A 12,234-nucleotide genomic window follows, 5' to 3' on the forward strand; every position below is an offset into this window, starting at 1 on the left:
TAATTTTTGGTGATTTTTTGTTTTCCCTATTTAAATGCATTGAACTGTCCATTCAATTGATTTAAATGGGGAAAATAAAAAATCATCAAAAATTAATGAAGACTCAGAACAAAACCAAATTAAGTTTGCACATGTTTCACAAGGTGCACTATGGAATCCAAGCATTTAAAACAGGTTTCAAACATTTTAATACACTTTTAAATGAGCAAAAAGGGACATCGTTAAGTGAAATTCCCCCATAGAGAGCATTGTTAAACGATGGGGGAAATTCCTCAAAAAAACCCATCGCTGTGTGAATTCATCGTTGTATGAAGCAATCGTTGTGCGAGGCACCACTGTATGTGTGTTTTTGGCATTGTGGAGTTTTCTGCTTGAAGCCTTCATTTATGGCTTGATGGTAGAACTGTGTGGTCTAATCATCTGGGTTTGTGAGACTCCAGCTGGAGTTTGTGCATGTGGTGTGAGGGGTGCAACCATTGAGATTCCTCTAGAGTAGAACTAGTCGTAGGGCCTAGCGTGATGGGGTGGTTATGGAATTTGAATGTGTGGGATAATGAGTGTGTGGGATAACCTAGAAAAATATAGGTGACAGATGCTGACACAGGATTGGCCAAGATCCTATTGGTGTTTATGTACGTTTGTTTAAGTTGCTTTGCATCTAAACGATTCCAGAGCACATGTCAGTTGTGTTGTCACGTGCACGGCCAAGTCTACAACCGAAAAGTGCCCTGGTGTCTCCTTAGATACCTGCAGTATCTGCAACAAGTTACCCAAGCCTTACACCAACACCTGTCAGATTTGGGCTGTTGCGTTGACCCCACAGCCTCAGTTTCCATATCAGTGAAAGAAAGACACAACCGGCTCTCTTTTTACCATGCTCCTGTAAGGAAAGAGGGCTTGTAACCTAATCCTAGATCTCTCCTTTCCTTGAGTATCATTTTTACTCCCAGGCCTGTCTAGGATGGGGTTGAGGTGAGTGAAGTTCTCGGGAACACTCCAAACCATTTAAGGAGCTCTTAGGGACTGCAGCTTGTTGACACATCCAAGCTGACTGGTGGGTTCCCTGCTAGCTCGCCACTGACTCAGGATTCAAAGCAATAGCTTAGCTCACATTGAAAAGTTTCAGAGAATGGATCTACAGTACAAAGTTGCAGCAGGATGATGCTAGTTGAAGTGCTGCAGCTCCCTCTGGCCGCTTCCTGGAACCTGATTCAACACAGGAGTTCCGAAGTAAACACCTAGTCCTCTCTATTTGGGATGTGTGACATTTTAGTCATTTCCTGGTCACATTGTGTTGCAGAATCTACCCAGAAGGAGGCTTGTGATAGGAACATTCTGTGAAATGGTTACCTGACCAGCCTCTCAGCCAACTGCCCTAACTAATCTATTGTGATGGAGTTTTTGGGGGGTTGGGTTGAGTTTTTGAGTTGGATGTTTTCAGCCCAGTCACTGTAACCTTCAGGAATTTTAAAACCTTCCATGCAATTTATGGCACCGAGATGGAACGACATTGCAGTGTAAATTTCTAGTGGCCAACTTCCAGAAGTCTAGAGGCTGTATTTGATACTGATAGTCCAAGATCCATCCTGCTTTTTTTGGGGGGGGCAGGAGGAGTCCAGTCATGCCATTGCTTTTCCAGGCACATGTAAAATGTTGCTGCTGATGTGTAGAATTGAAAAGGTCTTGGAGTTTAAGAGCAAGAGGGCCTCCAGGCTTTGAAATCTTCAGGGGATGCCTTTCTATCAGTCTTCTTGGAGGCCTGCTTGGTAGGGATGTGAGAGTGTCTTTTCCGGGGCTGCTCCCGAGCTGCAGAACTCGGACAGAGGGAGCCTAGTCTGGACCCTTCCCTGCTGTCTTCCCCTCAGCAGGGAAAATCCGTTCAGAGTTGCTTTGGCAACTTACTGGGGTCTTTTGATAAAAGTCTTTTAAAAATTGCTTTTCAGTGGCTTGTGCTTTTCTACAATCATTTGTCTGATGGCATTTTAACATTATAACTTACATTTTTGCTGGAGTCTTTCTGAAATCTTGCTGTGAGCTGCCCTGGGCCTTAGTTTTCAGAAAAATCAATTACTGTACATGAATAACTTGTTGGGAGCCTGAACCAGACCTTTCTAATCAGGATTCCCAAAGGAAGACGGGTCATTGTTTTCACAAAAGGATTTGAGGAACCTTTCCTTGCTTGCTGCTTTTGTTGTTATTGAGAAAATAAAGTGACCGAGAGTCTCAACACTTCATGGAATAGCTCCTTTATGTTTTCTTTAGGTATATGTACCACGTTTTGACCAAAAATACCACCGTGACTGATCACAACCGGAACCTGTTGGTGGAGACCATTCGGTCCATAACGGAGATCCTTATATGGGGAGACCAAAATGACAGTTCAGTATTTGAGTAAGTTTTCTCAATGTTTTCTGCAAATGTGTTGATGGCGGGGGGGGGACGGAGGGTGGTCACACTGTAAAAGACAAGCTGCTGATCAACTGTGAGGGGGGGAAAAAGTCGAGCCCCTTTGGCTTCAGAGATGCTAAATCCCAAGCGCATGTATGTAGAATGGCCAACATGCTGGACTGATTTAAGCCAGCAATAAGCCCCAGCCCTGTGCTGTTGTTACCTTAAAAATCCCACTTTGCCCGGGAGGTGAAGCCTCACCTCGCAACTGCACAGTGCACTCTGCATGGTGCCTACGTGAAATAATTTGCTACCTTCTGTGGGGTTTGCATCCTCGTGAGAGTGTTGAATGCTGGAGCTCAGAGGTTTCACAAATTGGTGTTTAAGGATGGTGGGGTCAGTCTGGTGCAGAAACTAAATCGGTAACCATGGTTGATGACATTCTAGCTTTTTCTTGGAGAAGAACATGTTTGTGTACTTCCTGAACATTCTGCGCCAGAAGTCCGGCCGCTACGTCTGTGTGCAGCTGCTGCAGACCCTGAATATCCTCTTTGAGAACATTCGCCACGAGACTTCGCTCTGTAAGTCCACACACCTCGGGTCCTCATTTGCAAGGGTGCTGAATTCAGGTGCCTAAACCTGTACAGCCAGCATTTGGCGGGGATGGGGAAGGGAGGAAGATGGGTCTAAGGTGCTGGCTTCTTTTCCTGAAGACTGTGACCCTAACATGAGGCACACAGTAATCTTTTCCAGTCAACTTGGCTGCAAATGAAGGTCGTGTCAGGGACGCTGACTGGGAATTATGAACAGAGTGAAAGGGAGTTTACAAATATTTTAAATAAACACATTAATGTATTAATAAATAAAAGAAGATTTGGAATTTACAGTGCAAACTTCTGTCTTGGACTGCCTAATTTTATTAAACCGTTCTCCCAAGTAGTTTCATAAAACTACTATACCAGGAAGTATGTCACAAGCCTCCTTCCTCTCAGTCCAAATTTGAGAAGGGGCTAAATCTATTTTGTTAGTACCAGTTGAAGGAAAAAAGCCGTGAAATCACTGGAAGTTGTTTTCATGTTGACAAACAAGCCTCATTCATTTCAATGGGTCTACCTTATTTGGAACTGAAGTTCCATCTAAGATTTTGGTCTGTGATTTACAGAATAGGTGAAGATTTTGTAAAACATAGGTCATGAGTTTTGTATGTTATTCTGTCGAAAGATCTTGTTTGGGGAGAAGCACATAGCCTTTGAAAGAGCAAATGCCTAGGGTTCTTCTTTGTTGTTTGCCGCTGATGGTCTGCAGCTCCTTGGTCTGAACCGGCTTCTCATCCTACTTGGAGTAGACCCACTGAATCTGTGGGATATGTAGGCCAACCTGTCTTCCAGCAGTTGGTTCAGTGGGGACAGCCCCTGCATGAGACCAGCAGCTAGATTCAGCCCCTTATCTGTGGAAGAAGCTTGCTGTTGTATAGCTGAGGCATCTGTTTTTGCCTTAAATGGGGGGTCTCTTGCCAGCCTAAGATCTCCCTTATCTAAAAATATACACAGTTTTGAGAATTAAGCCTACATGAATAAGCTGGCAGGCTGTGTTCAGAGCTGTGGGTGGTTTATACAAGATTTTCCATTGTTCATCATTTTTCCAATTTCACCATGGATTGTTAAACATTTTTAAAAATATACCGGAGTGGTTTCCAGAAACTTGGCATGCTGCAGTTCCTTGTCTCAATCCATGTCATGGATTTGAGCTTACCTATGGGTTATAAATGTGTGTTTCTTTTCAGACTATCTGCTTTCGAACAACTACGTAAATTCCATCATTGTGCACAAATTTGACTTCTCGGATGAAGAGATTATGGCATACTATATTTCGTTCCTGAAAACGCTGTCTTTGAAGCTGAATAATCACACGGTTCATTTTTTTTACAATGAGGTACGCAGTGGCAAAAGGCATTCCAGAGCTCTTGAATGTGAGGCCTATGTTCACGAGAGGTAACGCTGGGTGATGCCAAGCAAATCTCTTTTAAGTCCCCAATGTTGTACTCTCTCGGGTCACCCTCTCTCTTTTAAATATTGTTTTCACAGTTTTGTCACAATAACTCAGCATCTCCATAGTGTTTCTCTGTTCCACATATTAAGCCTTTTGTAGTCACCACTTTTAAAAGGTTAGTGAATTACATTCCCAGCTATTTGTTTTTAAAAACACCAGCTGGTATTTTTCCATCTACAAAGCAGCTTGTAACAAGGAAAGCAGTACCTGTTGAGAACAAAAATAATGTCAGGAGCACAATAATATACACAAGAACATGTAAACAGAAGAAACTTTAGTAAGAAATAAAATGCCAATCTTCTCTGCATACAAAATAGGGTAATAATCCAGGAAACACGGAGAAGGGTAAGAATAAACCGAAGCAGGTAGCCATAGGACGCCTAAGGCAGAACATGGCCCACATTTTGTCTTGGTCACCTGAGGGCTAGTGGCAGCACGGAGTCCTTCCCAAAGTTTCAGAGCAGGACTGGACAGGAAGGCTGTCTCCGGGTGTAAGGGAAGGGGGGGTGCTACATGCTTAGAATGGAGAGAAATGGGGTGGAGTGGGTGGGTGTCAGAGCGCTGGCCGAATATTCGTGGACAAAGGTGGGAGGCAGATAAGTGAGGACAAATCTGTGACCCAACATTTTCTCTGAAAGGAGGAAGAGGAAAGCTGGTCTTTTTGACCTGTTTATTATTTATTTAGGTATTACTTTAATTTATATACCAGCCCATTAATTTAAATATCAGCACTATTCTGGATAGTTTGCAGGCAATTAAAAACCCAAACAAATGAACAATAGGTGCTGAAATATGATGCAAATATTAGCGACAGAAGAAGGCATTCATAGCTTGATTTCTGAAAATGTCAGGTCTTTTGTGCTTTTGACTCGTTGCTGTTTTGTGCATTTTCTCCTCTGACTGATCTTACATTGTTTGTATAAGCCACCCTAGGAAGACAGCGTGTTGAGGGATGGGGCATGCATTCATGGACCAGATCTCATTCCTAGGGTTTACCTGTCTTCTCTTTCAGCACACAAATGATTTTGCCCTTTACACAGAAGCAATCAAGTTCTTCAATCACCCGGAAAGCATGGTCAGGATTGCAGTTAGAACGATAACGTTAAATGTTTACAAAGGTAAGCTTTTCTTGCCAGCTTAGAAGAGTGAGTACTCTGGCGAAGCAGTGGAGCGTGAGTGTAGGTAGTTTCAAAAAAAGGGGGGGGGGCAGGACCTCAGACACTTCCCCAGGCTTATTAGGTAGAATAAACCTTTGTTGTACAGCTGGGACTGGCACGGTTGAAAGCTTTCATCTGTAAAAGAGTTCCAAATCATTGATTATGGAAAAATTGATGCTGAAAAAGGAAAGTTTTTTTTAAAAAAAATACAGGAACTGAAAGGAGAATACACAGGGGAATGGCCACTAGAGGTCATTCTTGGCTAGTTCTTGCTTATAGCCTTACATGCTTGCCAAAGAAGACAATGTGGTCTCAAGCATTACTTCCAGGGCGTTAGCTGTATTAGTCTATCTCAGGGAGAATGACAAAGGCACTTGAGGCACCTTTGGAAAAAAAGGGCATTTTATTTGGGGTAGGCTTTCACGCTCAGCTGCCCGTATCCGCAGATGTCCGGGAAAGCACAGGCCCAAACCAAACGCATCAGGTCTTCAAGGCGCCACAAAACTTTGCTGTTCCCTAACATCCTGTTCCTGTCTCTCTTTGTCCTTCTTTGTCTCTGCCCTCTTTACTCTTTATTCATCAGTGAAGAAAATGTCAGTGTGCCATAGAGTAGGATGCAATGAAATATTTCCTGGTGCAGGAAATATGGTCCCTGCTTCATCCTTGTTCTTTAGTAGAGGAGCTACTGTCCGGGGGAACCAAGGATTAGGGCTTTCTTACGAAGTGAGGAGACATGGGCTTGTCTGCTGCAGCAAAGCTAAAAAAGAGCAGTCTGACACCTTAAGAATGGATTAAAAAGTTATTTGGCGCCATCTCCCTTGGTCTGTGGCCCTCTGATGGGTCTGAGGAAGAGGGGGTGCCGTTGCAGTCCATAGACACCAATCCCAAATGTAACGTGGAACTCCTTAAACTTTGCAAGGACTCTTGGTGGAATTCGCCCTTAGCTCACCACTGAATCTCTGTGGCCCCAAGGAACGGAGGGCGGGTCGGCTTTTCCCATTCCCTTCTTGAACAGCTCCCCGCTCCCTTGTGTCAAAGGTAACTTTTGAAGAACAGGGGACTTCAAAAGAAGAAAAAGCAGGTTTTTGAGGAGAGGCTCATGCGCTCTAAAGCCCTTGAGTGAGCGGACTAGACGCCTGTAAAATATGGTCCATCTCCAGTTAAGCTGCCCATCCTCACAGGAGGCTCTCCAGGGTCAGTAAAATGCTCCCTGGCTCCCCAGGGATTTGAAGCAACTCCTGTCCATCTGTGGAGCTTGGTACGCTGCAGCTCTTCCAGTGTTCCACCTCCATTTCTCTGCCTCCCTGCTCTCTTGGGGTGCCTGTTTAAAAATAAAATTCATTTGTAAAGCAAGTTGCACTGCCTGCAGAGCAACAGGATATATAAGGGAGGAGGAAGAAACAGCATCGGGCGATGTTTCCTGGAGAGTTGCATGACTAGAGGAGCTTGGCAAAGAGCGTCAGGAGCCATTTTTGCCCTCTGTTCAGAAGAGCAGATAGGATGGAGGGGCAGACCCAGGAGGGGCGTTGTAGGGTTATCACCTGCTTGTGGCTGTTTGAGTGTAGGAGGGAGCCCTGGGTCTCTCCCCCCCCCCCGTGTAACCTTGGCCGGGACCTTGGTGAACTGGCTGAACCCTTGAAGGCAGGCTGGGGGTGGGGGGCTGCGCTATAACAGGAGCTGACAAAGCCATGCAGGAAAAGAGTCCTCAGTTTGAAAACCACTGGCCTCAGTGTTGAGTTGGCAGTGATGCTGTGCCAGGTGGGGAGGAAGGGTCATGTTTGTGTCGGTTGTGGGAGAGGGGGTGGGCGGCTGAGGCTAGCATCCCCGGGGCTGTGTGCTTTCCTCCCCCCCCCCCCCCGCTGGCCTGCCTCTTCTAGCCTAGACGCCTCCTGCTTTAGCTGGTAAACCCTTGGGGTGGGGAGGGATGTCTTGCCATCCCAGTTCCTAACCCTGTTAACCATTGTCTGTTTTTGTCTTCTCTTGCCCTTTCTTCACTGATGATTCCTGTGTTCCTTAATGCAGTGTCATGTAAGTCCACTAATCGCTTTGACTCTTCAGCCTTTTATTACTGCTTATGATTCTCACACTCTTCAGGGAAACAGCAATCTTCTCGGCTGCAATAGGTGGCTGCTTTTATAGCTGTTTAATCACAGGCGTGGTTAACCCCTCGGAAGGGTGCTATTTGGCCTAGCGAAATACTGTTGATAGTTAAGCGTACATTAAAACAGCCGTGGGGGCCCCCAGACAGCCTACAGAAAAGAATTTGGCAGGGTGGTGTGTTGGTTTCAAAGAGTCATCATGACTTTCATTATGTGCTTGCTCCTGTCTTGTGGAAATGGATGCTGAAAATATCTTTTTCCCCTTCAGTGGATAACCAGCCGATGCTGCACTACATCCGGGACAAAACAGCCGTCCCTTACTTCTCCAATTTGGTCTGGTTCATTGGGAGCCACGTCATACAGCTGGATAACTGCGTGCAAACCGACGAAGAGTACGTTCTTTTTCCGCCTTCAGTAGGGAGTTGTTGGGCTGTGTCGTTTCACCCTGTCAGCAGCTGGAAAGCACCATGCAGCCTGTTGGCGTGTTCTTTTCAGTGAATGGGCTTCTGAGGACCAACAACTAGGATATCAAAAATGGCATTTGTTGGTCCTGCGGGAAACCTTGGGAAGAGCGCTGGCTTAAAAGGCAGCTCTGAAATATTTTAAGTAAATAGGAGATTGCAGTAAGCATCAAACAAAATCCCCCAAAAGGGGGGAGGGAGGTTGTGCTTTGTATGTAGTTTTGTGTTTCCAGATGATGAACACACAGAGAGTAGCCAGCACCTTTGGGGAAAGAGAGCATAGGGGGAGCTTGTGTCTTTTAAAACTGCACCAATAATCTAGATGATGATGATTTTGATATAGGGATATTTTGGAGGTCGGTAGTTGCCTCCTATGGGGCCACCTTGTTTATCATTTTAGCCCTGGAGTTTTTCTTTGGGTCGGTACGTTATGTGTTGAATTCTGTTCTCTTTGACAGGCATAGAAATCGGGGGAAGCTAAGTGACCTGGTAGCTGAGCACCTTGACCATCTTCACTACCTGAATGACATCCTCACCATTAACTGTGAATTCTTAAATGACGTGCTCACTGACCACTTACTCAACAGTCTCTTCCTTCCTCTGTACGTCTATTCCTTAGTGAACCAAGATAAGGTAAGGAAGGGACATCTCGCCATACTGGACTGTGCGTGCAGTGGGCGGCTTCAGAGGTTCCTCCAGAGCCACCAAGGCTGTAGCAGAAACGGGGGGGGGGGGGGGGGGAAGCTTGGGAAGACAAGGCGCAGCCTGCCACTGCTCCCAGTTTTAAAGGGGGAATGACACTTTCCGGAGTTTTGGTTCCCAAACTCCACGGGTAGTGGCAGGAATCTGTGAGATTGAGCATCATCTGTCACATTTTGTTTCCTTTCTTTCCACTCTTTTTTTAAAAGGTCAATGCCATTTTTACTATTTTTGTGGCATAAAAAAATGTAAACCCATTTGCCATGTGTTTTGTTTATTTTTAAGTTAAAAGTCAGGATTTTTATTACAAGGGCATTGGATGGAGGGGCCAAAGGCGAGGTGTGCTTCTCAGAAATCAAAAAGTGGGTGCAGTGCCAAACAGTTTAGAAAGCCAGATCCTCCCTGCTTTTGTTTCAGCTGGGCGTCAGACGCTGGGCTCACGAAAGCTGCCTCAGGCCCAGTAAAAATCGCATTCTGCATAATTTCTAACCCTGATGTGGAGTAAATTCAAAAGACTTTCATTGTCCAGCTGCACTCTTTCGCAAGTTTCCATTAGTCATAATGCTGCAATTTTGTATTTCTATTTATATGTATGTATACATTCTTGTGTAACTAATTATGCATAAGAGCAGAACTTCAGGTCATGCTTTCTGCTTTTCATCCCTGCTTGTAAGAAATGTGTTTGAAAGTATCCATACAAAACTGGGAGAACAAGATTCTGCATGCATTGGAAATGTAGGCAAATAATAGTCGATTAAAGGTATCGGCTGCTTCCAGAACTAAGCTTTCTTCTTAATCTTTGCTCCTTAGGGCGGAGAACGTCCAAAAATAAGCCTCCAGGTTTCTCTGTATCTACTCTCACAGGTACGTGTCAGATATCTATATTCAGTATTTGGTGTCTTCCTGAGAATTAGAGTAATCTTTCCTGTGAATCAGTGGTGGAGGCTGATTGTTGCTGCTACTATTCTTAGTGTTTATACTGCAACAGTGATGTGACTTATGGGTGTTCTAAGTTCACGGACCAAGAAAAGAGGTTGGAAGTTTACAGTGAGCGGGCAGGGTGGCCTGGAGAGGGAAGGAACAGCAGATATGGAAAGGTGATGATGATTTGGCAATGCCTTCGCTAAAGAGTCTGTGATACATACCATGGAAACACGTGGCATAGCTATACCACTTAAAGATGGCAGGTGAGGGATTATATGGTGCCAGAAATCCAAGTTTCCTGTAATGGAATGGTATCGAGAGGGACAGCTGACCTTGAGCACTTCTCAGTGGGAGCTTCTCCAGTGCAGAACATTAGCAGCGGAGGGACCATTCAACGATGTGACATTTCCCTCGCCCAGCCTTCAGTCTTGTGCCCCTTCTGCATGTTTTAATTGTCCATTAAGCAGAGGAGGGCAGAAAGGTGCAGAGAAGGAACTGGTTGCCCAGCCGGGAGTCATTCCGACCCCTGCTTCATAATGCAGTTTCTTGGGCTGTGTGATATTGTTAAGTGTTGCCTAACCAGTGGACTAGAAAATTACAAGAAAATGTAATTTTCTAGTGGCCTGTACTGATACTACGCCTTGGAAATACAATAGTGCAAGGATATAAACCACATATATGTAGATTTTCTGAACCAGTTGAGATTGATGAAGGGCCTAAAGCTTGAAAATGTCTTGTTAAACTTCCTCGGGGGGGGGGGGGAATTCAGAATATCCTATAAAGTAATTTTGACAGTAACTAGAAAAAGTCACCACACAGAAAGGGAATGTTATAACCACTGGTTATATTGCTTTTGGGGTGCAGTGTTGTTACATTCTTGTCACCTTCCAAAATGTAACTGTTGCAAAGTAATTAGATAATTCTCAAGTACGGTATTTGTATGAAAATTTCTAAGGCATAGTCAGTGGGTCTGGCTCTGTTGGCTCCCTCCTCACTCTTCTCCTTGCCTCCTCCTGCCAGGTGTTCCTGATTATACACTACACGCCTCTAGTGAATTCTCTGGCTGAAGTCATTCTGAATGGAGACCTCTCTGTGTTTTGTTCCCAAGTTGAACAAGATGTCCAGAAAAGCTCGGTGAGTGTGAGGGGGATCTGCTATGTGGCATCAGTCCATCAAGGGTCGCCCTCTACATTAAAGCACCTGTTGAGGTGCTCTCTCTCTCTCTCTCTCTCTCTCTGTGCGTGCGTGCATTTAGCAAGAATTGGGGTGTTCAGTGTAATTGCTGTCCTTGTAACTCATGGTGTCAAAAGAGCTGTTGGGGTCTTTGATGTACTTTGTCTCGCTTGAGCGTTCTTTGTTTCTTTAAACCAGAATGGTGACCTGATCTTGCATGAGAACTGAAAGATGGAAAGGTCTGTTAGGCCTCGACAATGATCTTGTCTTCATAGCACACTTACTCATTCTGCATCTCGCCCGTTTTTCTTTAAGTGGGTCCTGTTACTAGGAAATCTGTGGTCAGGAGCTTGTGGCCTTGTTCTGCTGCAGCAGTTTTACTTCCACTGAAGCGATTTTGCAGAAATTTCTGGGGCCTGTGTGGTGGTGGGTGGTGGTGGTGGAGGAGGGTGTTGGGGAATAAGAGTTGTTGTTTCCTCATGGTTTCAGTGTAAGTTTCAACCTCTTTAACGGCAGAACTGTTCTGGTGCTTGTTGGGGCAACCACGGCTTCCTATGACCAGAGATTAAACAATGTGGCTTTGTCCACTTCACTGCCTGGAATGACACGGGGCAAAGCGTAGTATTCACAAAGTAGGGCAGCAGTCAGATTTTTACAGCTTAAGGAACCAAGAAACACCGTTTGGCTGCAGGAGGAGGAGTGCGTGTTGTCTGGGAGAAAAAAAGGGGTGAATTTAGGACAATTAAGTGCAGCATGAGGCTTGTGGCCTTTGTTCCTTCTCCTCCTCTGTCTGTCTTTCCTGCCTTCTGGATCCTTGGTCCGGGTGAGGCTGTGATCCATCAGAGACAAATTAAGTAACACGGAGAAGTATTCAGATTAAAATAAAAATATATCTTCCCTCCCCCCATTCAATAGCTTACTTCTTCCCAATAAAAGGAAAAGTGGGATAAATGTGCCCTGCTTTGTTTAAAGTGGTATGTTCCCCACCTTTTTTTGTGAGTCCCAACCCCTTTCCATAAGAACCATGAATCCTGCGGATTCCCCCCCCCCACATTTGCCTTTTAAAAGGCACTTTTTAAAGTCCTCCCCTCAGAAAGTCACACACGCATGCACACAGAGAGAGAGAGTTCCCTGGCTTGAGTGCTGCAGCCACCCTTCTTGGGAGTAGCTGCAATGGACAGATGACAGGAGTGTGTTCGTCTAGCGATGAGACATTTCTGAAACCCTAGGAAGGGCGTCTGTGCTCCCAGCAACGGAGGGCCCCCATCAGGAGGGGGTTCTTGC

At 45.1% G+C, this 12,234-nt stretch overlaps 1 protein-coding gene across 4 annotated transcripts in view; it reads left to right on the plus strand.

Moving 5' to 3' along the window:
* Positions 1 to 12,234, plus strand: part of CLEC16A (C-type lectin domain containing 16A) — a 53,094-nt gene that overhangs the window by 2,242 nt on the left and 38,618 nt on the right. For all 4 annotated transcript variants that reach the window (XM_072982792.2, XM_072982790.2, XM_072982791.2 and 1 more), the window contains exons 2-9: positions 2,263 to 2,391; positions 2,836 to 2,969; positions 4,172 to 4,320; positions 5,450 to 5,555; positions 7,962 to 8,085; positions 8,613 to 8,787; positions 9,664 to 9,717; positions 10,798 to 10,911. In XM_072982792.2, coding sequence (XP_072838893.2) covers positions 2,263 to 2,391; positions 2,836 to 2,969; positions 4,172 to 4,320; positions 5,450 to 5,555; positions 7,962 to 8,085; positions 8,613 to 8,787; positions 9,664 to 9,717; positions 10,798 to 10,911 — 985 coding nt within the window. The remainder of the gene's footprint in view (positions 1 to 2,262; positions 2,392 to 2,835; positions 2,970 to 4,171; positions 4,321 to 5,449; positions 5,556 to 7,961; positions 8,086 to 8,612; positions 8,788 to 9,663; positions 9,718 to 10,797; positions 10,912 to 12,234) is intronic.

The sequence above is a fragment of the Pogona vitticeps genome, chromosome 13, assembly GCF_051106095.1.
Source record: "Pogona vitticeps strain Pit_001003342236 chromosome 13, PviZW2.1, whole genome shotgun sequence".
In the NCBI taxonomy this organism is placed as follows: domain Eukaryota; kingdom Metazoa; phylum Chordata; class Lepidosauria; order Squamata; family Agamidae; genus Pogona; species Pogona vitticeps.